At 41.3% G+C, this 25,660-nt stretch overlaps 1 protein-coding gene across 1 annotated transcript in view; it reads right to left on the minus strand.

Moving 5' to 3' along the window:
- Positions 1-25,660, minus strand: part of XXYLT1 (xyloside xylosyltransferase 1) — a 124,942-nt gene that overhangs the window by 91,580 nt on the left and 7,702 nt on the right. Inside the window, exon 2 of the mRNA XM_072142648.1 lies at positions 14,274-14,421. Within this exon, the coding sequence (XP_071998749.1) occupies positions 14,274-14,421 (148 nt within the window). The remainder of the gene's footprint in view (positions 1-14,273; positions 14,422-25,660) is intronic.

The following is a 25,660-nucleotide window of genomic DNA, read 5'->3' on the forward strand; positions in this document are numbered from 1 at the left end:
ATAGTCGAACTAAGTGCGGGGTTTAACATTCAAATTTGTGTCGCAAGCCAAGCACTTACATACACTGGGAAGAAGAAGGTGAACTCCGGCGGACCTGAGCGAGGAAGCGACACATGCAGGATATCGGGCGAAGGATCTACGTGGATCGGGGCACAGTGCAGAATCGTCAGGGAACATACCTCGGGGATCGCGACTTGGACAGGTAAGTAAATGTGCCCCTGTGTATTCAGTCCCGTCTCTCTCAATCTCATGCTACACCCCCTCCCCACCTTGTGCTCAGCACTTTAAGCTCTGTGCAGAGAAGCTATTAACCCTTAGTGCTCACACAGCACAGGCTATAGACTGAGTATTTATTTCTACCACTTATTACATGTTCCCAGCTCCGCCATGTGATGGAAGCTGCCAGGCGATTCACCATATATACAGTATATTGTGTATGTGTACTGTGCAATGTATTTTACTTGTGGGAATCTAAATGGATTTAATGCAAAATGACTTTGAGAGAAAACACAAGGCATCATAGATGCCTGTGGGCAAATCAAAATTGGACTTGGCTTCAGGGTATATACAGGAAGATCTTAGTCTCTGCCCACATCACCTCTAGTGAGAAAGATTTTTGTCAATCACTTTCAGAACAAAAAATGCCATAACTTTGGATAGAAAAGGGGAAGAGGCACAAAGTAGGCACCCATTTGTTTGTTTTTAAAGGGGGAATCACACATGAGAATTTGGTAAAGTCATTACAACGTCACAGTTACGCTTTAAGGATATAAATTTCTTTACTCTTTAAAAACAGTTTAACATTTTTGTTCTGTTTTTGTTAAATAAAGGATTTACTTTTGTGTATGTTTTATGCCTAGCCTCATCAATTGTCCTTACATGCTCTTGTGCAGGTTTTGCTATAGTCTTTTCATATAAGGTTACTAGTAGCTGGTCACAAGTGCATTGCTCATTAGTATTGTAGAGCAATTAGAGTTGTGTGATATAATGTAGACCTGTGTGACATCACAGGACCAGAGACAGCTTTTATGTTTCCTACCACTGGATAAAAATCTATGTTTCTATATATATTTCTATAGAATGACAGCAAGCTATGAGGAATGGTTACAGAAAATATATTGTAAATCGTATAACTAATAATACAAAATATAACACCGATTTACAGAAACTGCACAACCCTTTTAAAGTGACGTGACCCTGAAAGGGGTATTTGACTGCCAGTAAGCTATACTTACCAGATCCCCATGTGCAACTAATAAACACGGTCTGTAAATGCCTGCCTGTTGCTCCCTCTTTGGGACTGTATTTGCATGCTCCATTTGCATGGCTTTTAGAAACGCAAAGCAAATGCAAGTGGGTGGCGCTCAACCCGATCACATATGAGTTGTCTTTTAATCAGTAACGAGCGCCTGGTGTTCTGCAAGTGTTCGTTACTGATCGCATGCATTTCAATGGAAACCTATGCGCTACTGAGCCAAGCCCCACCCACTACAATTTGCATTGCGTTTCTCATCAGCACCACTACAAAATCAATCACAGGATGCTCAAGCAAGCCCAGTTTTTCATGGTTTCTGTCCAACTTTTGAAATTTTGCCACAGATTCCAAAAGGGTTTTGGGCAGTGTAACGCTATGTCCAAAGGAGACTAAAAATAATAACACTGAAGTTCGGTAATGGAAATCTGCAGCCATCTTGTACTACATCACAGAGTCAAGGAGTTACAGCTCCAAGGATCGGGCAATGATATATATATTTCAGCATCCTTGGGGACCAAAGTAGCCATTGAGGTGTTGATCTGCTTCCTTTAAAAGCCTAGCTTATTGAAGTATTAGAAAGAAATAGAGAAACTGTGTCAGCAGGCCTCCTCTAGGTCAGTATCCACACCCCGCTGTTCCAATATACGTGCACATTGCTTGCCTGTGTTTGACAGATCTGGCACACAGCATAATCAATAGCACAGAGGGGAGTGTATAATAGAAGTAATTGAAGCTGACACAAACCCTTGGCTATCTATAATCACAGTGCATTGTTGTGGGTATCCGCTGTATGAAAATCCAGTATACGTCAGTATGGAACACGTCTGTCTAGCCTGATCACATGAACTCAATAAACCCTCATTAAACTGATGAAACATAGAATACACTGCATACCACCGCTCTAAGCTTTGTGTTTAGATTACAGCCCTCCTCCACTGAAAATCTTGCTGTAAAGGTTTTACCAATATATTACCTTGCCAGCATCCAGTATCCCCAGGCCTCAAAGAAGACCTGTCACCAGAATTACCTGCTGAACCACACCAGTAATACCTGATGGTAAAGGGTTAAAAGTCTGCAGCAAATTACCTAAGATGTGTCTGCCAATAAGGCATTGTACCTTAATTACGGCCATTTTCCTCATATGCAAATAAGTAGACAAAAGATTCAAATTCTGAAGCATTTCTACTGGCTGTCGGTTAACCACACCTCCTTATTATGATTGACAGCTCAGTGTCTCTTTATATCTCAGCCTGAGCAAACAGGAAGTCCTCTACCAGTCCTTACCAAAATGCTGTCCACTGCATGGTGTATATAGCAGTGAGGGCTGTGTGGGAAACTAAAGATCTTCCCACCGCAATGGGCAGAGCCAATATAGACAAGGAGCCTTTCACTGTAGCATACGACACAGATGAGAGGTTCTTCCACATTTTGCATCAATGGGTTATCTTTATATGTTCTTCTGGATATAAAAATCTATTAGAATAGCTGTGAGTGGTGTCTATTAGTTTGGTGGTAGAGGGTCGCCTTAAAGTCCCCTCTACAGGAGGTTTCCTACTTAAAGGACACACTACTTACAGGCAACCCCTAGTTACAGACACACCTCTCTGCCCACTGTGACCTCTGGTGAAACTCTCTGGATGCTTTACTTTAGTCCCAGGCTGCAATAATCAGCTGTAATGTGTCTGTAATGAAGATTTATTGATAATCCTTGGTCCAATTACAGTAAAAAAAATTTGAAACTCCAATTGTCACTGATGGAAAAAAAATATTTGTTTGAAGCTACAATTATAAAATATACAATTTAGACTTACATACAAATTAAACTTAAGAACAAACCTATGGAACTTATCTTGTAGGTAACCCAGGTACTGCCTATACATCCCTTTTCATTCCCCCTTCATTTTTTTTCTGCACTTTTATTTGCAGAGTGTTGGGTATTAAGTGTGGATATTAGGTTTACCATTTCTTTATAGTACATACTGTCAATGCTCTGTCCCCAGCTTGGTCACTAGAATAGCATTTTTGGTCACCTCCAAAAAGTAATTGCCATATTTATCTATACAGAGCTGAAAAGTTTGGTTTCTCCACACAAAAATGTTCACCCTTTGTGACCTTCACAACATGAAATCATTAATAAGAGTGGAAGTCACATGACAGGATGTCCACGCAAAGGAAATTTGTTGACACTACTATGACAACCCCAAGGCAAACACAATATTGGCTTTAGCACAGCAGTAATGATTCCGAGAATAAGAGAGAAATCCAAGTTACAGAGCTGCAGGAGATCTTCATACTACTAGTGTGTAGACTGGAATACAGGACAGCTGGTAAACAACTATGCCATGCTAATTATTTACTAAATGAAAGAGAAAAAACAAATGCAACAATAAGCCTGTATCAGCTGGAAAAGTATTTTTATATGGTGACATCTAGCTGGGGGTTATGGCTGAAACCTGGAATAAAGAAGACGGACCACACACACATCCCGCAGAACAGGTGCAGCCACATGATGTATTACAACATTTATTATTATTATTGAAGATCAAGAGAGCACCCAGCCAGTACATGCAGACATTATTTCTTTAGACTATTTCCCTCCACACAAAGTGTAGGCTTAAAGAACAGCGCTAATGTTTGCTGTTTGGTGGAATGTATAGACACAATAGAGAGAGGCCATGTATGCATGTCATAGCACACAGCTGTCACAAGATGCTGTCATCTGCTAATACTTTCCATCCAGCACATATACACCTGTGATGACATAAAAAAATACCGTATATACTCGAGTATAAGCCAAGCCAAGCCAAGTATAAGCCAAAGCACCAAATTTTACCAGCAAAACCTATTGACTCAAATATAAGTCCACGCTGAAAAATGCATTGGTCATAGCCTCCCAGTATATAGCCAGCCCGCCCCCCAGTAGTATATAGCCAGGAAGTCTGGTCTTGGATCCAATGAAATCAGAACCCTGACCCTATTACAACTCTTTCTCTTGCTGTGCCTCTCGGAACCCCTATGTTCAAGGGGTCTCAGTAGTTAGTAGTTAACTGACCTTGCACATGCTTAAGGGGTACGTTATGTCATATATTGCTTGGTGACTTCCACCGCCTCCTCAGCCTTGTGCAGCCTCAGAGCCCACAATGTCAAATGGGAACTCCTTCACTTCTGCCCTCAGAGTGCGCTTCAATTTCTAAACCATGCTCAACTGGTGGAATAAAGGATGTTGTGCTACAGCTGTTGTTTACAGCGTGGATCCAACAGGTAAGCCAACCAGAAATCGGTAATTGTGACAATGGAAGCAACTTAGCGTTTTTTGCGCCAAGCACTGGAGCATGTTGTGGCTCATGTGGGACACGTTTCCCAGAGACAAGGATAAGCTGTCCTCGATTTCAGGGGAGTCTCTTTCATTGCGTCCCACCAGCAATGGCAAAGCTGCCGGAGGCGCCGCCATCTTGTTGGAGATCGTTGCTCCCCGTGAGGATTCTGTCTGGATTTAACTCATTCATTACTACATGCTAATTGCACAATGTAATGTATGAGGATGAAAATCCCCATATACTGCCATACAGTAGTATACCAAGTGTTCAAGTACCCCAGGGGTTCTGGAAAAAAAAAAAAAAACCTCGAAAAAGTAAAAATAAAAAAAAATAAAAAAGTTAAAAAAAATTATTAAAAAACCCCAAAAAATCAAACCACTCCCTTTTCCCTAGAAACAATATACATAAGCATTAAAAACCATAAGCTAATTAGGTATAGCCAGGTCTGAAAATGCCCGATGAAAAAATATGTTTAACCCAGTAATGGAAAATAGCAGCCAAAGTCCAAAATGGCATTTTTTTCTATTTTGAAGAATATAAAAAATTCAATAAAGTGTGATCAAAAGGTCATACAACCCTAAAAATGGTATCATTGAAAACTTCATCAAAAGTCGCAAAAAATTACACCACCCACAACTCCGTACACCGCAGTATGAAAAAGCAGTATGAAAAAGTAAATTTGGTATCCCGTGTTCGCACCGACCCAAAGAATAAAGTAGACATGTCATGTAAGTGAATCACTGTGAAATGCAGTGCAACCCTTAGTAAATAAGCCCCTATGTGTCCATAAGCCAAAATGGGTTTAGTAAAAAAAAACAAAAAAAAACAAAAAAAAACACCGATTTGAAAATAACACCAATGTGAGTCCAACCTCACTCTTGCTTCTCCCCGCCATAGAATTATTTAACATAAGGATATCGGGCGTAGTGTTCATTCTCGTTGGGGAACGCATCTCGGGGAACACACAGGGACGGGTAATTAAATGTGCCCCATTGTGTAAATCTTTTTACACAGTGCCTTATGTTACATTCATGACATGAGACCAGTGACATCATCCCAGGTCTCTCAGAATTCTAACAATATCAAACTGTACATCATGTATGTGATTACATACAATCGCAGCAGCTGTGACTTTATGCGGTCAAATACATGCATGAGGTACAGTTAGATATTATTATTATTATTAAAGAGGACCTGTCACCTAATTTATCGGCACTAGGAGCTGCTTACTAAAGTAAGCAGCTCCTAGTGCTTTATCAAACGCCGCAGTGTTAGAGTGATAGCGTTACCGGAAACCTCCGGTAATGCTATCAAACACTGCGGCGGGGCACAATGTAATTGTCGGACAGCTCGCAAAGCTGTCCGACATATTCATGAGGGGGCGTGGCTAGCGCGCGGCAGTCACTGCCGGCCTATGGAGCGAGCGGGGCAGTCCGGGGAAGAGGCAACACCTCGGACCGCCCCCTCATGAATACATCGGACAACTTTGCAAGCTGTCCGATGATTACACTGTACCCCGCCGCAGTGCTTGATAGCGTTACCGGAGGTTTCCGGTAACGCTATCACTCTAACACTGCGGCGTTTGATCAAGCACTAGGAGCTGCTTACTTTAGTAAGCAGCTCCTAGTGCCGAAAATTTAGGTGACAGGTCCTCTTTAAGAAGACCTGAGAGGAAGTCACTCTGGTCACATGACATGAACTGTGACCTGTAAGGAAGCATAAGGCATGGGGAGGAGTAGATGGGAGGGGCCGGTTGAGCAGGACATGCCCCCTCTGATGCCAGGGAATATAAGATAAAAGGTGATTTATGTGCATGTAAGCAAAACAATTTTTAGCTAAAAGAACGGTATTAGTCAGTTAATAGAGCTCTATTGGTACAAGTCAATCACTTTTTAAATGCAAATTTGGGGACAGGTTCCCTTTAAGGAGAGTATGGGTATACACCCAGTTAATGTCACTCCGCTAAAATACGGTGCTATTTCTGCACCCATACAACCTATACTATGTGCTACTCTGTATTATGACAAACTTAGATAATTCTTTTAAGAAAAGACAGTTATGTGGAGCTTGCATAAAGCAGATAATCTCAGAGGGGCACAACCGGCGCCTGCACACTACCTAGACCATGCGAATGCTCACCTTGAACATTTGCATGGTTTTTGTGCGAAACTACTACTAGCTGGCGTAGTTTTAAGTGCCGGCGCTACCATTCGCTGGATACACCAGGAGGCCCAAGCCTCCTAAGAGGGGTGTAGCTTACATCTTACTCCGGAGCACATATGATTTAGGTACAGGCAAGAATGAAGTACCATAAATTGCTATGCAGATGACAAAAGAAGGAATATGGAGAAAAAAAGGCATAGAATACCCCTAAATTCAATATTACCAAACCTACATGATTTGGCCAAATATGGGCTTATTTTTTCAATATGAGGTGCATTTGAAATGTTAAAAAGTCTGCAGAATTTAAGCCTGCCATGTGGTATTGCCAGTATTATTATCAGCCATGGGGTCTGCACTGAATGCTGTATTTGGTTGCTAAGGTGGCATTTATTGCTTTACTATGGTATTAATAATTTTAGTGGTGGCATTTTATGCTGTACTATGGTTGTTGGTGCATCTAGGTTACCGGTTACTGATGCGGTCTAAAAACTTAGATCAGGAATAGAACAGACATTTAAATGGAAATTTCTACTACCGTATATACTCGTGTATAAGCAGAGTTTTCCAGCACAAAAAACGTGCTGAAAAACGTCCCCTCGGCTTATACATCTACATTTTTTATTTCCTGATATTCATTGTGTGATTTTTATTGCAACCAAGTAGATCTGAAGGTATTTTACTTGCATAATCTGTATATTGTGTGGGGGGTATAGGGAGGCAGTCACCTTGCTTATCTAGACAGTATAGTCACAGGTGCTGCCTAATTAATAGTGGGGTGTGGCTATCTAATTAGCAGCCTTTATATACTTCTGTGGTCAGTTTGTTTGGTGGTTTGCAGCCAGATCTTGTGCAGTGAGCTCTGCAGATTTTTGTGGCAGATAACTTTTAAAAAAGCATTAGCAAAGCGAGTGTATGAGCTTGGCGGCGAGTGTGCATTGATCTTAAGTGTGACTTACGTTTAAGGGACTTAAGTTTGAGGGGCTTTAGCAGGTAACTGCTGTGTTCTGTGTTTGACTGTAAATTCTTCTTTCTGTGCATAATTCTATTGTAATCCCCATTAGAACAATGGACTCCATAAGTGGCATTGCTACACGGTGTACATCCTGTGCCATGTATGCTTTCCTTGAACAGCCGTTCGAGGGGGAATACTGCTGTGTGGGGTGTGTGAAAATTGCTCACCTGGAAGCCCAGATTCTGGATCTAAATGAGCAAGTTTCAAGGCTGCGGGCAATTGATAATATGGAACGAAGTTTGCTGCTCCTGGAGCACAAACTCTCTGGGGAAGATGGTTGTGGGGAGGGAAGTATGGAGGTGCAGAGTGAAGGGGCAGCTAGTTGGGTAACATGTAGAAGGCGGGGTAGAGGGAAGAGTTGTAGAGAGTCTAGTCCTGATCTGGTGCACCCCAATAAGTTTGCCAGGCTGGCGGATGAGGGGGATATCAGCTCTGGGGTAGCAATGCTGCAGAAAGATGTGGCCGCTAGCAACCAGGGGAATGTGTGCTCCAGTAAGAAGGGTAATGGGAGCAGAGGCAAGGTCAGACAGGTGCTGGTAGTGGGAGATTCGATTATTAGGGGAACACACAGGGCAATCTGTCACAAAGACCGTGCATACCGAACAGTGTGTTGTTTGCCGGGTGCTCGGGTTCGGCATGTTGCGGATCGGGTTGATGGATTACTGGGAGGGGCTGGTGAGGAACCAGCGGTCATGGTCCACATTGGCACTAATGACAAAGTAACAGGTAGGTGGAAGGTCCTTAAAAATGATTTCAGAGATTTAGGCCATAAGCTCAGGGCAAGGACCTCAAAGGTAATTTTCTCCGAGATACTGCCTGTACCACGTGCCACACCAGAAAGGCAGCGGGAGATCAAGGAGGTAAATAAGTGGCTCAAAAGTTGGTGTAGGAAGGAGGGGTTTGGGTTCATGGAGAACTGGGCTGACTTTTCTGTGGGCTACAGGCTCTACAGTAGGGATGGGCTGCACCTCAATGGGGAGGGGGCTGCTGTTTTAGGGGAAAAAATGGCTAGAAGGTTGGAGGAGTGTTTAAACTAGAGACCTGGGGGGAGGGCAACTACACTTGTGCAGGGCAAATAGACGGTGTACATAGAGAGCTGGGAAGAGCCATAGTCCATGGGGGAGGAAGGGGGGCTGGAATGAGATTGGGGAATAAGGACAAAAGGAATACGGACAGGGAAAACCATATAAAGTGTATGTACACAAATGCCAGAAGCCTCACAAACAAAATGGAGGAACTGGAACTCTTGATGTTGGAACGGAAATATGATATAGTGGGTATCAGCGAGACATGGCTGGACAGTAGCTATGACTGGGCTGTTACTATAGATGGTTATAGTCTTTTTAGAAAGGATCGTATAAATAAAAAAGGGGGAGGGGTTTGTTTATATGTGAATTCTTGCCTCAAGCCCGTCCTGCGAGATGACATCAGTAACGCAAATGTGGAGTCCCTATGGGTGGAGATAAGAGGAGGGAAAAAGAATAATAAAATATTACTAGGGGTTAAAGACATAGTTCTGCCCTTATACAAATCCCTGGTCAGACCACACATGGAATATTGTGTACAGTTTTGGGCACCAGTATATAAAAAGGATATAGTAGAGCTGGAACGGGTGCAGAGGAGAGCAACCAGGATTATTAGGGGAATGGGGGGACTAGAATACAATGACAGATTACAAAATTTGGGATTATTCAGTTTAGAAAAAAGACGACTGAGGGGAGACCTCATTACAATGTACAAATACCTGAACGGACAGTACAAGGATCTCTCCAAAGATCTTTTTATACCTAGGCCTGTGACCAGGGACAAGGGGGCATCCTCTACGCCTAGAGGAGAGACGATTCTACCATCACCATAGACAAAGGTTCTTTACTGTAAGAGCAGTGAGACTATGGAACTCTCTGCCGCAGGAGGTTGTTTTGGCGGACTCTATGTACATGTTCAAGAGAGGCCTGGATGACTTTCTGGAGAGAAAAAATATCACAGGTTATGTGGATAAAACATTTATTTAATTCTTGAAGGTTGGACTTGATGGACTTGCGTCTCCTTCCAGCCTTATATACTATGATACTATGATACACGAGTCAATACACAATGTCAATGCACTTAAAAAATAATAAACTTATATACTCACCCTCCAGTGGCCCCGATGTGCAACGCGGCTCCACTGATGTCTGCGCAGGTCCTCTTCTGGCTTCCGCGCCTGTCTTCTTTCTTCTCTATCATTGTGCCGGGCGGCGTCATGTTTTTCTCGTCAGCAGCGGCCGCGTCATACCTGTTTAATGCTGGGCGGGCTTTATGCTACTGGGGGAACGCTGAGGTATACTACTGGGGTCGGGCTGGCTATATACTGTGGGGGTCTGTGACCAATGCATTTCCCACCCTCGGCTTATACTCGAGTCAATAGGTTTTCCCAGTTTTTGGTGGTAAAATTAGGGGTCTCAGCTTATACTCGGGTCGGCTTATACTCAAGTATATACGGTACTCCATCAAAATTGTCACAGACTCCACAAACCCTGACCTCTCCAGACCAGATTGCGGCTGAGGTCGGCAACCGCCCTGGACCACACTATTGCTGCAGAACCCAGATGGTTGTCGTGTTGCTTTTTAAAATAATATATATTTGTATGTGAATGGGGAAGGGGAAGCAGAATGCTTTAAATTTTTCCTTTTTTACTAAAGTTGTATTTTTGTAATTTATATGTAATTTTATGTACTGTTCTTTTATACAGCTCAAAAATAACAGTGATTTTAAGGTAACATCCCACAGGATCCCCGTTTATAGTGATGTGTATACAGACATGCAGAGAAGATGCACACGGCATCACAGACGTTTGTACAGGCATTAATGCGGCCTCTGGCCACAGTTATTACAGTTTTACAACTGTATGAGATTATTAGACAGTAAAAAAGTCATAAAGGCTAAATCATTTCAGGTTGACAGAGGACTAATTAGATCACTCAATTTTGACCGTCTCTTCTTTAAGGAAACAATACTACGCAGTGTGTACTACAGTGTCTGTTTATGTAACCTCCCTTCCCCACACGACAGCTCAGTGCCTTTTGTGTCTTTAGCGAGCTGTTAATAGTTATATTGTCAGTTCATACAAAGACCTTCTTTTCTTGTGCACTGGCAATGAAGGAAAGAGCATGAGCTCCATATAACACAAGTAGATTAATTAGTTTCTTTAATCCTCTTTCATTCAATAAACCCCCGGACACACAATGAACACTGCTCACTCTTTGACCTGTAAATTTATCTCTTGATGTTTGGTCACAATGATCACCTCTTCACTCAATCTGATAAAGAAAAACATTTTATTTAAGGCTTTATTCATTTTATATAAATACACTCAACTATGTGCCAGAAAAGCGCTCAGCTTATACACAGACATATACTAGCCGATGGGGGCCTCCTTTTGCCTTTGTTTGCTCAGTTTACATGATATACTGTGGAAAACACAAGATGGAGAGATGCAGCAAGTATCTTTTTTCATCCTGCTCCCTCCTGCCATGTATTGCATCCGTCCCCCAGCCTCTGCTGAACTTATACATCGCACAACAAGAGCGAGGTCCCCAGTAGGGACATTGGTGGCAGCTGTGCCAGGGGACTAATAGCTTGATCCAGCCAATAGCATTGCATGCATTAAAGTGATAATGTCAAAAGACAAAACAAGGAACATGATAAAACTATGCTCTGTGCAATTTCAATATTCCATTCCTATTATGTCAACTAAAGCTAAAATAGGAAGTTAATAACAGTGTGGTTACACAAATATGTTCCATGCAGTCAGTCAAGCATAAAAAAAACTTATAAAAGTATGGATCATACTGTGGTATCTGCAAGCCTACTTTACGTTCACTTTCTTTTATGCTGTGAAAGCAAAACAATACTCATTAAATACCACAAGAAAATGCATAACAATTATGTCCTAAAAATACCCGCTGGAACCACAAGGTTAAAAAAAAAAAAAAAAATGAATGACACTATTGGCAGCCGGTCACATCTGCATAGTGTAACACCCGGTTGTGAAATATATAGCAAGCTATTCCGGTCCTGGCACCAAGATTCTTGTCTTATTGTCAGATAAAAACTTATGTGGAAAATGAACAGTGAACAAACATTTTCCATTACTCTTTACTCTTTTTTCCAAGGGGATGAAGAGACAGCGAAACACATGTCAGGGTTTGTTGCGTGTAGTCCTGTTTACTGGTATGGTATTGTAGTCTTTGATGTGGTGCTGTATTGGTGTCCCCATCGGGTCCCCCTCATTTGATTCATTGCTGCTATGTACTTATTTATTTCCAAAGTGACTGTACTTTTTAATTGACTGTTCACCTACCTTCTACCCACAGGCTGTCACATTGTACACACGCTTTAAAGGGGTTGTCCAGGACTAAACTTTCCCTAACTATTCTACATCTACCTGCAATCTAACTAACTTTCTAATATACTTACCTCGTCAGAAGTGTCTTCTTTCCGCGGCTCCGGAGTTGGTCACGTGACGCCGCATCTTCTCCTCTCTCCACTTCCGCCGACGTCACGACCACATCGCTCACATCTCCTGCGGGTCGGATAGGCAGGGTTTTGGCCCTCTTCAGAGTCTGTGGGCCGGCGGTGTCGATTCTTCATGACGCACGTGCAGTCGGGGCGACACTTCGCTCCGTCTACTGCGCAGGCCTGCCTTCCCAGCATAAACTCTGCAGGTCCCTGGTCCTGGACGAGAAAGTCACTGTGCATGCATATATCTTTGTGTTCACATATGTCGTGGGGGAATGGTCATAAATAAGCTTCCTATGTGCTGACACATAAGTGGTGGTGGTGGGGGGGTATGTTTGTCACATATGAGGTCCTCATATTTGACCATCCTCTCCACTACATATGTGACCACCCATAGCTTAAGACAAATATAATGATCCCCTATTATGGCAAATGAGCTTGTGGGATGTCCGCAGTTGTTGCAGGGAGGTGGTCACATATGATCACATCTTAGACACCCCCCATAACATATGTGAGCATCCCCCAATCACATACACACCACAACAACCAGCTTTTATTTATTTGAAATGAGCTTAAAAAAAAATTTGTCTCCAAGCCCCGCAGTGTGGGGGCTTGTTTTGCGTAACAAATTGCACTTCACAGTGAGAGTATTTAATATTCCATGCCGTGTACTGGGAAGCGGGGAAAAAAAAAATCTGAATGCAGTGAGAACTGTTAAAAACTGCATTTGAGACGTTTTCTTGTGGGCTTGCATTTTACAGCTTTCACTTCACGCCCCAAATGACATGTCTCCTTTATTCTTTGGGTCAGTACGATCACGGGGATAACACATTTATATAGGTTTTATAATGTTTTCATTATCTGTGCACTAGGCAGGAAACAGGAAGGTGTAGTAGGCGGGATGCAGCAAAGCCTGGAAGGTGTAGTGGGCGGGGTTGCCAGCACCGTGTAGGCTGGAATGGGTGGATACACTCCCTGCTGTGTTTACAGCACAATGCACTGTGGGGAACGTAGTTTCTGCAGTACAAAAACCTCTATACAGGAAGCTGAGATTGTAAACATTTGCAGGCTGATGTGTAACTGTATATGCGGGGAGGATTCAAAGTTTGAATCAAGGTAAGGTATGGTCATTAGGATCTTGAACTATGAATACTGGGAGCATCTGGAGAATTTTTATGGTCCCGGATAACCCCTTTAAGTCCATTGTGGTCCAACATTATTGTTCTTTTTTGTTATTATATTCTGTTTCAATAAAGTATATCATTTTATTAGTGTTTTCTATTTGTATCTTTTCCAAGCCTTTTGGTGTACTTTCCAAAATTTTGCAAAAGATAAAAGAAATATTGATCTGCGAGCTTTGGGAAGCTGCTCTGTGCAACCCCAGCATGTGCACACGTCAGAGGGCTACAACTTTAGATACCTGAATCCAGAGATATTAAAGTGACATTCTAGAATGGATCTTAACATCAGTTTTTCATAGCCAATTCAGTGGCATCTTTTTTCAGAGATCCTCAAACTAAAAGTTTGCAAGTAATCCGTGAAATAAAAAAAGGTTCTACCCTTCTAATTAACAGATCATTTCAAATTAAATACCTGGAGATGAGTGGAGGGAAGTGGGTGATTATATTTTATGTTGGGATAACCCAGTTCACGCCGGATTTATGACAAATTTAAGCACAAATCTACTCCGTTCCTTGACTGAATTTTGTACAACTTTTCAGCCCAAACAAATAAGCAGAGTTGCTACGAGAAGACGAGAAGGTAGGCTGCATACTATATACACTGGGGCAAGGGCTGGCAGGCTATATACTGGGGAGGCTGTGACCAATGCATTTCCCACCCTCGGCTTATACTCGAGTCAATAGGTTTTCCTGGATTTATGTGGTAAATTATTGGCCTCAGCTTATACTCGGGCCGGCTTATACTTGAGTACATACAGTATGTCACTATAACTAATACAGCCCCCCCCCCCAAAAAAAAAGACTTTAGGGTAAAGTGTATGAGTATACCACCCAACCACATTACCTTTTGGCATTATCTGGTGTAGAGCAACAGAGAGGAAGAAGATTGAATCACTGTAGTAAGTCCCAGTGCCGGCACTGAAGAGCTTCTGCATGGCTTCTACTATTGGAAACAACTTCTCCGTCAGGGTGCTGACATCATGGAAAATTACCTGCCATGGAACGTAAAAATGTGTGAGCAAAGATGGACTTGACTTTATTTCACCAAATACAGACACAACAAATAAAATCTACTATATGTATCTCAATGAGGAGTGGTCTATATTAGGCTATGCATATGCAGTGACTTCAGCAACTAAAAATAAATGATCACATTTTGGCCTAAGAAGTTGTGGGGAATAGCAATTGTGGCATCTATGGGGTTTCAATACACATCTGGCTATGGCAGCAGAGAGCCCAAAAATAGCCACTATGACTGTTTCTAATAAGGCCTTGCCAGAGGTCGGGCCTAATAAGACGCCCAAAAACCCTTGTCACACTGAAGACCCCTAGTACGCAAGTGTCAAAAACTTAAGACTACAATGCAAACACATCAATTAAAAAAAAATATCTGCCATCAAAATCCAGGATGATAAACCAGGGACACTTACATCTTACTCATAGATCTAGGCACCGTAAAGGTGGTAACCCTCATTTGTTATTCATGACTTCCTCCCTTCAAAAAAATTTACTTTTACATTTATGCTAATGAGCCCAAACGACTGCTGCAGATTCACAGGCTGTTACAATGAGGCTGCGATCTGCAATCAGGCTGCAGATTCACAGGAAGTTATAATCAGAGAACATGTCTCACCCAACCCCCTATGTGATCTAGCTACAGCAAGAAGTGCAGAGGGAGGGGAGACCTGCTCTACTCGTTGTAACAGCCTGTGAAGCTACTGCACAGGGACTCTGGTAAAACCCAGCAGAGCCCTTCATGCTTATTAGCATAATTTTAAAAGTTTATTTTAGAAAGAAACCACCGATAACAAATATAAGATTATCACAGTCAGAGTCCCTATGCTTGATTTTTACAGTAGATTTCAAAATCAAGTGCAGGTATGCCGGAGGCAGGCAATGGTTCTGTGGACCTTGGTTTGCATCCCGTTTGCATATCCTCAACAACTAGGATACCGTATATATTGTGGAAACTTTAATTTCTGGATCTTTGTATAAGAATCATACTGTGGACACCCTCATTTATTAATATTAGTATAACAATCGCTAGGAGTTATATTGTTGAAGCTCTCTTCTCTGGATCTTGACAATCATGAGGGGTTATATATTGTGGACACTCTTCTAGATATCAATAATCTGAAAAACTATGAAAAGAATGGAAAAGGGAAACAGGAATTTCCTGTCAATGCACTACTACTTTTATTTTTGTAGCTTTTTTTGTAGTGTCAAAAATGAATAACAGGGCAATTCATCTTCTGGTAACTTACACTGAACCTCGAATGCCCTTAACCCTTTTATGACCGCAGATGTTGTGGACCTTCACCTCTTGCAGTGCTGCACTCTAAATAACAAATGACCTTTGTGGTAGGAAAAAAGGATCTAGTCTGGAAATAATTTTGTGTTTTATATATATATATATATATATATATAACCAATTTCAATCATTCTGCCAAAGGTTTGTCAAAAAAAAAACAAAAAAAAAAAAACACAGATTTGAAGGAAGAAGAAGAATCTAATTTTTTGTATGTCTGTAGAAAAGTTCTGGAGTCAAAAAATAGACCATTTGTGAATTGTATTACTCAATTATAAACTTTTTATGGCTCATCCTTGACAGTACCTTTAAGGATTGGTGTATTACCATTAATAGTGCATAGGTAGTCCCTGGGTTATGAACAAGACAGGTTCCTTAGATTTGTTCTTTCTGGCTACCCCAGGTCCCCATAGAGAATATTGTACATATTACTAAAGAGTTCTTTTATTAAAAGAGTCTTTCTGAAAAAAAAATATAATTTAGATGAAAGTTTACCTTTCTGTATACAGTGCTGTGTCCCTAGTCCTATGGGAGTGGTCAGTTAGAAGTGTGGGATATGTATGACGTCCTGAGGGGGTAAGTGATATTGGGGGCATGAGAGTTTTTTTTTTTTTTAAATCCATGCATGAGGAGTGGTTTCCCAAGGATGGGATGGGACCACTCCTCACTGGCCACTCTCAGGGGACTAGCTAACATATCTGCATACAAATAAGTAAAACTCTTTGGCAGTGTGCACGCTATTCTCTATGGGGACATGGGAGAGCCAGAAAAAGGTAACCTGTCACCATATTTGCACATATACAGGTTCCTATAGAACTATATTAATTGACCAACTTATTTAACTAAAAATTGATTTGCTTACATCCACATAAATCACTTTTTATCTTATATTACCTGGCATCAGAGGGGGGGGGGGGTGTCCTGCTCGGCCGGCCCCTCCCATCTAATCCTCCCCATGCCTTCTTACTGGTCACAGTTCATGTCAGGTGACATCATCCCAGGTCCTTAGAGCCTTGATAATAGCAAACTATACCCCATGCATACATCTGACCACATCACAGCAGCCTCCATGGAGGCTACACTTCTCCATCCTCCATGGAGGCCGCTGTGATTTCATGTAATCACATACATAGTGTACGGTTTGCTATTCTTAGAAGTCTAAATGACCTGCGATGAAGTCACTGGTCACATGTCATGAATATAACACAAGGCACCATGTAAAAACATTGACACAATATTTCCCATCTGTACATAGAGATTTAGATGTCTGTAGTTGAATATTAGCAGATGGCTCCTAAGTACAATGAGGCAGAGCAGTGATTTGAAGAGACACAGAGCTGTCAGTCACAATAATGGGGTGTGGCTCACTGCCAGCCTCAGAGAGAGGAGAGTCACAGATACCAGACATGAGACACAAAATCTAATTTGCATTTCAGAAAACATCTGCAATTAAAAAAGGTACAGTTCCCCACTGGCAGTTCATTTTAGGTGATATGGGGAGGACTTGTAACCCTTTATCAGCAGACATTGCTACTCGGGGTGGTCAAAATCTTTAAGTTGAATTTGTATGTAAATAGGACCTGTATATTTTATAATTATAACTCCAGTCAAAATCTTGTAAAAATTTTTTTTGGATAAATGAATGTGTTTTTCAAAAAAAAAAAAAAAGGTACACATTCTCAGTGGATAAAATACCAAAACACTCCACAAAGTTATGTGGTAGTAACCTGCTGTATAAACACACGCCAGGGCATTGAAGGGAAGCTGCGCCTTTCAGAGAAGATTTGTATTGTCATTTTTGAATGTGAGGACCCGGCTCGCAGAAAACATTGCGCAGACATGGGGCACTGGCAAACCCTGGGGCTGCCATCGGAGCCATGGATCCCCCTCCTTCCCTGGTAAGCGCCCGTATTAAGTTAGTGTCTATTGCAGTGTTCCCAAATGTATCTTTCCAAGACAGAGGTTTTCTTTGGAAAAATAGCAACTTTTTAGGTGCCAAACGAAGTATAATTCCATTAAATGCACCTAAACAGTCGGGGTGGGGGGTGGGGGGGAACAATCAAATCAGAGACAAAAAAAAAAAAAAAGGCAAATGTAGAAAGAGATATAGCACTGCTAAAGTATTCCGATTTCAGTCAACTATAAAAGGTCACATATGAAAACAAATGATACATGTGCCCATTTGCTTTACCTCCTGTATGGATGATGTCAGATTTCTATAAACCAAATTACTGGTAAGAACCAATTGTAAATGTCAGTCGACAGTGATGCATTATTGATAATCCTGACCTCTTACCTTGACCACCATCAGCAATACTAATGGAATAACATATGTGGTACTGTATCATTGCATATATGGTGCAGACATATATAATGAAAGTCCATTCCTGCAAACGGGACCACACTGGCCTGCGTCCACACCAACATAATAGGGCTTATTTACTAAGGGTTGCGGATCGCACTTTCATCGGACTGTTCACGGTTTTTGGGATTTGCACAGCTTTGACAGGTATTGTGTTGCACGCGATCGGACTGTGGCGCAGCTGTGCTGTCTTCCATGCAACGGAAATGGGGGGGGGGGGTTAGTTACAAAATCAGACTCCAATCCAGACAGAATCCAAGCAAGCTCCATCCACTTCCCCCTTTCCTCATACACCTTCTCTTTCTACTCAAATATTTTCCTTCCAGGGACAGAAATAATTCTTCTCAAGTTAAAGTAAAAAAAATAAAAATTGGAGTTCTCAGTCCACACATTTATTTTCCAATTGTATTCTTCCTATTATTTCTGTAGAACACATCCAGTATAAGCTATTTGCTGTCCCATGCGCTCTCATTGTTGCCTGAATGTCACAGACTTTCTCAGTAGGGTTCTAAAAACAACATCGCTTTCTGAGAATTTACTTCATTCAAGTCAACAACTTTCAACTTTTAAGATGTATTTGGTAGAAAACTACTAGGGAATATAATAAAGAATTAGTACACATTTTATAGGTAACCTGTGACATTTAACATGGGGTCGAATCTGAAGGAGAGTAGTAAAGAGTGGGAGAAGCTGAGCTGATCAATATACAGTTTTATAGGAAAAGATGTGAATTTGTGAATTAAAGGGGCATTCCAGGAATCAGCATAATTCATATACAAATGGGTGCTTAAAATGTAAGCTAATATGTAATTAGTTATTAAAAATTTTGCTCCCCTTAGCAGAAAATGCTGGTGACATAGACTGTAATGAAGAATTAAAATGCTACTGGCCCTTTAATCAGTCCGTAGATTTCCTCCGCGCGGTCCGTTGCAGAGCATACACAGAACAGAAGATGGCCACTGGTCACATGTCCACATCACATGTCCTGCACCTGCATGGGCCGTTCATGTGATCACCACTACGTTTGGCTGTAGTCTGTTGGTTGCAGTGCATCCAGTATGGTCAGTGTTGTGGTGATGGCAGTTATACATCATTACTATGGTAACAGAGCAAGAAAGTCTGTTATATCATCACTGGGAGCAGAGCATAAGAGGGAGGAGGAGGAGTTACTGAGAACTAAAGGATCATGGAACTTGTAGTTTCCAGTGGCGGCCATCTTAGTGATAACTCCACCTACTTTAGAGAGGCCATACATTTTTAAATCAGAAAATCAAACTATTGAAGCTCCATTTTGTGACTAATGACATTGAGTATTATTATATTCATTTATTTATATCATCATGGGTTTTTGTGTCAGACGTTCATATTCCCGGAATACCCCTTTAAGGCCATTTCACACTGACATTTGTTTTACATCAGATTTCACTTCCTGTCTTCAGTGATTTTTCACTGATGCCTTACTGAACCATTTTTTTTTAATAGACTTGTTCACATTCAGTTTTTCTCCACTGAAAGTGGAAAAATATTTAGACCTCGTCCTTTTTGTGTTGCGCAGACATTATTAAATCAATGGAAAAAACTGAAGTGTGAAAAAGCCCATTGAAAAGAATGGTTTCAGAGTCGTTTGTATGATTGGTTCCTTTAAATTTCAACAACACTGTTTATACAAGAGATTACTCAGCAGCTTTTATATTTACATCGCTATCTGAAAATATTGAATTATTTATTCAACAACCTAACTCATTCCGTGAATTTTAGCACAAATCAAAGCTGCCCAAAGCTTCATGCAGTATCAGACTCATGATTCACAGGCAAAGTAAGTTCTGTGCAAAGTGAATAGAGCTCAAAAAGCTATAAACCAACAGCGCCAGGCCCACAGTCACTACGTATGCGACTCCTAACAAGGAAACAACAGCGGAGCTGAAATCTTAACGATAATACATTTCATGTTTTTATGAGTTTAACTCTAGAAGTCCTGGGAACAGTTTTTTTTTTCTTGAACCTCAGTCACTTTTAGAAATAATGTCTGTAAAATAAATCTGAGAATAGGATAGAGAACATGAGAAATAGGGCATCACCATAGTGACCAGGCAGTGGAACAAGTTAAGGGGAAAATGCCTGAACTAGAACAACCAAACAAGTGAAGAGGGATGATATTGCTCAGTCACTAGAGCAACCCGTTACATGGAAGAGTCTACCAATAACATCTGCCTTATCGTGGGACCATGAAGCTCTACTGACACCCACTGGTGCTCACACCTATGTACACAAAATGTAATCAAAAGTTACAGTGTGCTACATGTCAACAAACCCCCATTTATTGTAGTACAAAACATGGGATACAAAACTAGTTATAGTAACTTGTAATATAACATTATAATCCACACTTGTATTTTATTCAACTGGAAACTCAATATTACCTACCGGAACAAAACAATGGGGAAGGTGTAACAAAACCGGAGGAATAGAAAACTAAAGTGCAATAGTGACCCATGACAATAGAATTCTCCCCTTAGTTCAAATGGGTAGCAAAATCAATGACAATAATTCTACTTTCCTAATGTTGGTCTCCAATGTCATATTGTGGTTTTGATTACAGTAAAATTCCATGTATAAATGAAGAAAGTGTTAAAAAAAAACAAACAGCTGTTTTACTGCGTTATTGGATCATCCAGTGCCAATGGTCCTCTAAAAATGCCGTAGATCCGAGTCTCTGCCATGTGAGCGCTAACAGAACAGAAGGAAAGCGTGAAATGTATATACTGTAGAGTTTACAAGCTTGTATAAACATTGTCCACACATTCCTTATAGATAGTTTGGCAGCAGGAGCAGCTGAGCAGTGCATGGAAACCCTCCGCATACGAGGATCTACAAGAATTGGGGAGGTTGCATTTACACTGAAGTATGCTAGAACTTATCTCACTATATATACCATTCTCCTTTTCTAGGAAAGCAAACTGCTAGACTGAACAACATTTATTTATACTGCTAGTAAGTTTTTACAATCTAAGGCCCCCTGAACAAAATTATGGGGGTCATTTACTAAGGGCCTGATTCCCTTTTTTTCCAAAGTGTTACCCGAATATTTCCGATTTGCGACGATTTTCCCTGTATTGGCCCGGATTTTTGGTGCACGCGATTGGATTGTGGCACATCGGCGCCAGCATGCACGCGAAGGAAATCGGGGGGCGTGGCCGAACGAATACCCGAAGGATTCGGAAAAACCACCGCATTTAAAAAAAAAAAAAAAAAAATGTTGCTGGACTCGCGCTTACCTTCACCCACGATGGCTCGGTGAACTCCAGTGCGTTCCGATGCTCTTCAACGCAGCAGCGACACCTGGTGGACGTCGGAGGAACTACCTTAGTGAATCGCCGGAAGACCCGAATCCACCGCAGAGAGCGCGCCGCTGGACCGCGAATGGACCGGGTAAGTAAATCTGCCCCTATGTGTTGAAACAATCGCAGGGGACTGAGCATAGTTCAATTTCGCAATTGAATAATTTAAAATTTGAGTTGTCTCAGAATAATATATACATAAACAAGTTTTCTGTGGCGCCCACGTAGTAGAGACTACATTATATGCTATGGTGGCATTATATAGACTACATATTGCTAGTTTGGAAAGGTACAGAGGATAGTTTTAAAGAACTTGTATGTCAGCTGAACAAGTCGTTTATCACTTAACATTTCCCCCTAATATTAGTAAAGTGAAAGAAGACTTAAAGATTCAAGTTACAGATGGGCACTTGGAAAACAGAACATTCCACAAAGCAGTATACATTTGTAGAAAGGATCTTAGGAAGAAAAAGTCATTGGAGAACAACAACCCGTAGACCCCCTATTGTATACACTAGAGAACCTAATTTGAGTAGTCAAATAGCCCCTACCCATAAATCAAAGAAATTCCCAAATAGTTCTACTTTTGCTTCTTGGCCATCTATGCCTGACTTTTACAGATGTGGAGCCTGTAAATATACATTTAAGAACAAATACATTCCAACATGAGATAAAAGTGGCATGTCCATGAAAGAAACTTCTTAAATTTTAATCCCTTAGTGAGGTTTTCACAATAAACATTTTTACCCCCTTACTTTACAATTTTACTCAGTTTCATTGCCGTTTTAGCTCCGTTAACTCAGTGATGGTCAGTGTGCTGACAAGGTGCTTAGATTATCAGGGTACACCTATAACACACACAGAGCCAGCTCTGCTATATGCCTCCATCCCAGATAAAGATCTTATCTGTCTATGGCTAGTAGAGTATGCCTCTGCACACTGCTGCTTGCCAGCAGGCAGGAAGTGCTTGTGTCTGAACTGGTCTTGTAATGCAGAGGGCATGGGTAGGAGGCACAGAGAACTGCAGTGTGCACACAAGAGAAACTATTCACAAGAAGAATCAGAGCAGTCAGAGGATTTACGGTCATATCTAGGGGCAACCAAAATTGTATACCCTTAGACTTGATAGGAGACAAGTTGGAATTATAATAATTGTGAAATGATTTATTTTTGTTAACAGTGAATTAGAGAATATGTTATTTTGTTATCCTGAGTGGGAATGCCCCTTTAACCCCTTAACGCTCTGCGCCGTAGCTCTACGGCGCAGAGGTATAAGGGATGTATGAAGAGGGCTCACGGGCTGAGTCCTCTTCATACAAAGGTGGGGGTTTTTGCATAATGCATAAAACCCCCACCGCTAATAACCGCGGTCGGTGCTAGCACCGATCGCGGCTATTATTCCCCCCCCCCGTTGCCGCCGGCAAAGTCGCCGGCGGCATTTAAAAGACGGCGGCGCTCGGGCGCCGCCATCTTTTTTTCGATCGCCATCGATCGGTTGCCATGGTAGCCTTGTGTCTTCTTTTGACACGAGGCTATCTGGCAGCTGCAGATTCGTTACAATGAGCCAGTGGCTCATTGTAATGAATGTGCTGCAAAAATGCCATATATTGCAATACAGAAGTATTGCAGTATATGGTAGGAGCGATCTGACTATCTAGGGTTAATGTACCCTAGATGGTCTAAAAAATAGTGAAAAAAAAAAAAAAAAGAAAAAAAAAGTTTAAAAAATAAAAAAAATTAATAAAATATTAAAAGTTCAAATCACCCCCCTTTCCCTAGAACGGATATAAAACATAATACACAGTAAAAATCACAAACATATTAGGTATCGCCGTGTCCCAAAATGCCCGATCTATCAAAATATAAAAACGGTTACGGCCGGCGGTGACCTCCGAGACGGGAAATGGCGCCCAAATGTCCGAAATGCGACTTTTACACCTTTTTACATAACTTAAAAAATGAAATAAAAAATGATCAAAATGTCGCACAGACCTCAAAATGGTAGCAATGAAAACGTCGCCTCATTTCGCAAAAAATGACACCTCACACATCTCCGTGCGCCAAAGTATGTAAATGTAAAAAAATGTAAAAAAATGTATTAAAACACAATAAAACCTATATAAATTTGGTATCACCGCGATCGCACCGAACCAAAGAATAAAGTAGAGGTGTTATTTGGAGCTCAGAGTGAAAGTCGTAAAAACTGAGCCCACAAGAACATGACGCACATGCAGTTTTTTTTCAATTTTTCCACATTTGGAATTTTTTTTCAGCTTCGCAGTACACGGCATGTTAAAATAAATAACAGTACGGGAAAGTAAAATTTGTTACGCACAAAATAAGCCCTCACACAGGTCTGTAAACGGAAAAATGAAAAAGTTATGGATTTTTGAAGTTGGAGAGCGAGAAATGAGCCGAGAAACCCTGCGTCCTTAAGGGGTTAAAGAAACCTTGACATGTTATTCTATAGTAGTGATTTATAGATTGTTTAATGTTCTCGCAAAAAAACAATATATTGGTCGAACTTGTAGACCTTTGAAAAGAAAAATGATGGAACATATACAGAATAAGTGGTTTTGAGAAACATAATAATAATTCCTTTATTTATATAGAGCACACCGATTACACAGCGCTGCACAGAGTTTGTCAATTCGGTCCCTGTCCCCAAAGGGGCTCACAATCTAATCAACCTAGCAGTCCGTTTTGGAGAGTGGGAGGAAACTGGAGGACTCAGAGGAAACCCACACAAACACGAAGAGAACATACAAACTCTTTGTAGATGTTCACCCTGGTACTTGAACCCAAGTCCCCAGCGCTGCAAAGCAGTAATGCTAACCACTAAGCCACTCTGCTGCCCTAAACATTGTCTATCTTTACATAAAATGCACCACCTGGAATGTGATTTTTAGCTGGCAACATGTTACTTATTTTGAAAATATCTTTGTCATTATTCTGAATAATTTCAGTACATTATTATAGTTTGATTTACATGACCTGGCTCCCTGCCAGGGGTGTGTGGTGGATCCCGGGGATGGGGGGCAGCTTGTATGTGCCTGTGTTTCCTCAGGCATTCTTCCTCTCCTCCAAACTCATGCAAGGGGATAGTGTGGAGGAGAGGAGACTGACACAGACAGGCTGCAGCTGCCCCTCTCTCCCTCAAGACACACCACTTGTTGCATGTGGTTATTGTGGTTCCAGACATAGGATATTGGAACCACAATAACCAGTTTATCCGTCACCATCTAGACGATATTTAAACCCAGAGTACTAGATGTACCATAAACTGCTGAGGAAGAAACAGAAGTTCGGTTTATGTGCTTATCCCAAATCTGATATTGCCAGGATGAAGGATTGTAAGCCAAGCAAACTGACATACTGGTATGTAACCACCTATGTCAGGAACCCCTCTTTTTTAAGCTTCTTATGATTGTGGACAACTAATTGAGTTCAAAAGCTATCCAGTGGACTATAAGATTTACACATCACAGGCTTGAAGACTCAAGCCTCACCCCTGCGACCATCAAGTGACCTCACTTTCATTCCCTGCCTTACTGGAGAGTTACACGCCATGGGGCTCCACTGATGTTGAAGTGCCAATCACAGGACAGAGGACATAAAGGAGCGGTAATGTATATCAAATCTTGATAAATTCGATTTTGATATTCTGCTTCAACTGTACCTTGTGGGACTGTGTACCATGTGAGTCTACTGTGGCCCCACAGGCAAATTGTTTATGTACAAATAATTTTAAATTATCAAAATGGTTTATGTATTGTTGCAATCTGGGCCAGATCAATAAAATACCCACCTGTCTGCGGTCCCCTTTATTCACTTTGCACATCTGTGTCTTCCTAGGCACAGACAGTAGTCTGCCAACATTACAGTATGTATCAGCAGGAATCGGAAACTAGTTAACCAAACAGGAAAAATGCCCTGCACTGTCAAATTTTGGGCACTGCGTACTATTCTGATAAAATAAATGAACCACTTTGATGAAAACACAATACAATGAATACAAAACACATTTAATCATACTGTGATTTTAGAATTTGTGGCCAGAGAAGGTGTCACTGGCTTCCTTTCCTCATCTCCTGTGCTTGTACCGACATCCGGCCCCCTCCCAGGCCACCGCTACGTAGCTGTACGCTGAAGATTTACTCTCCTAGAACAGAACATCTGGTTCCTCCTGATGATCAGTCTATTGGAACATAATTTACTCATTT

Source organism: Engystomops pustulosus, chromosome 3 (genome assembly GCF_040894005.1).
Source record: "Engystomops pustulosus chromosome 3, aEngPut4.maternal, whole genome shotgun sequence".
Lineage (NCBI taxonomy): Eukaryota > Metazoa > Chordata > Amphibia > Anura > Leptodactylidae > Engystomops > Engystomops pustulosus.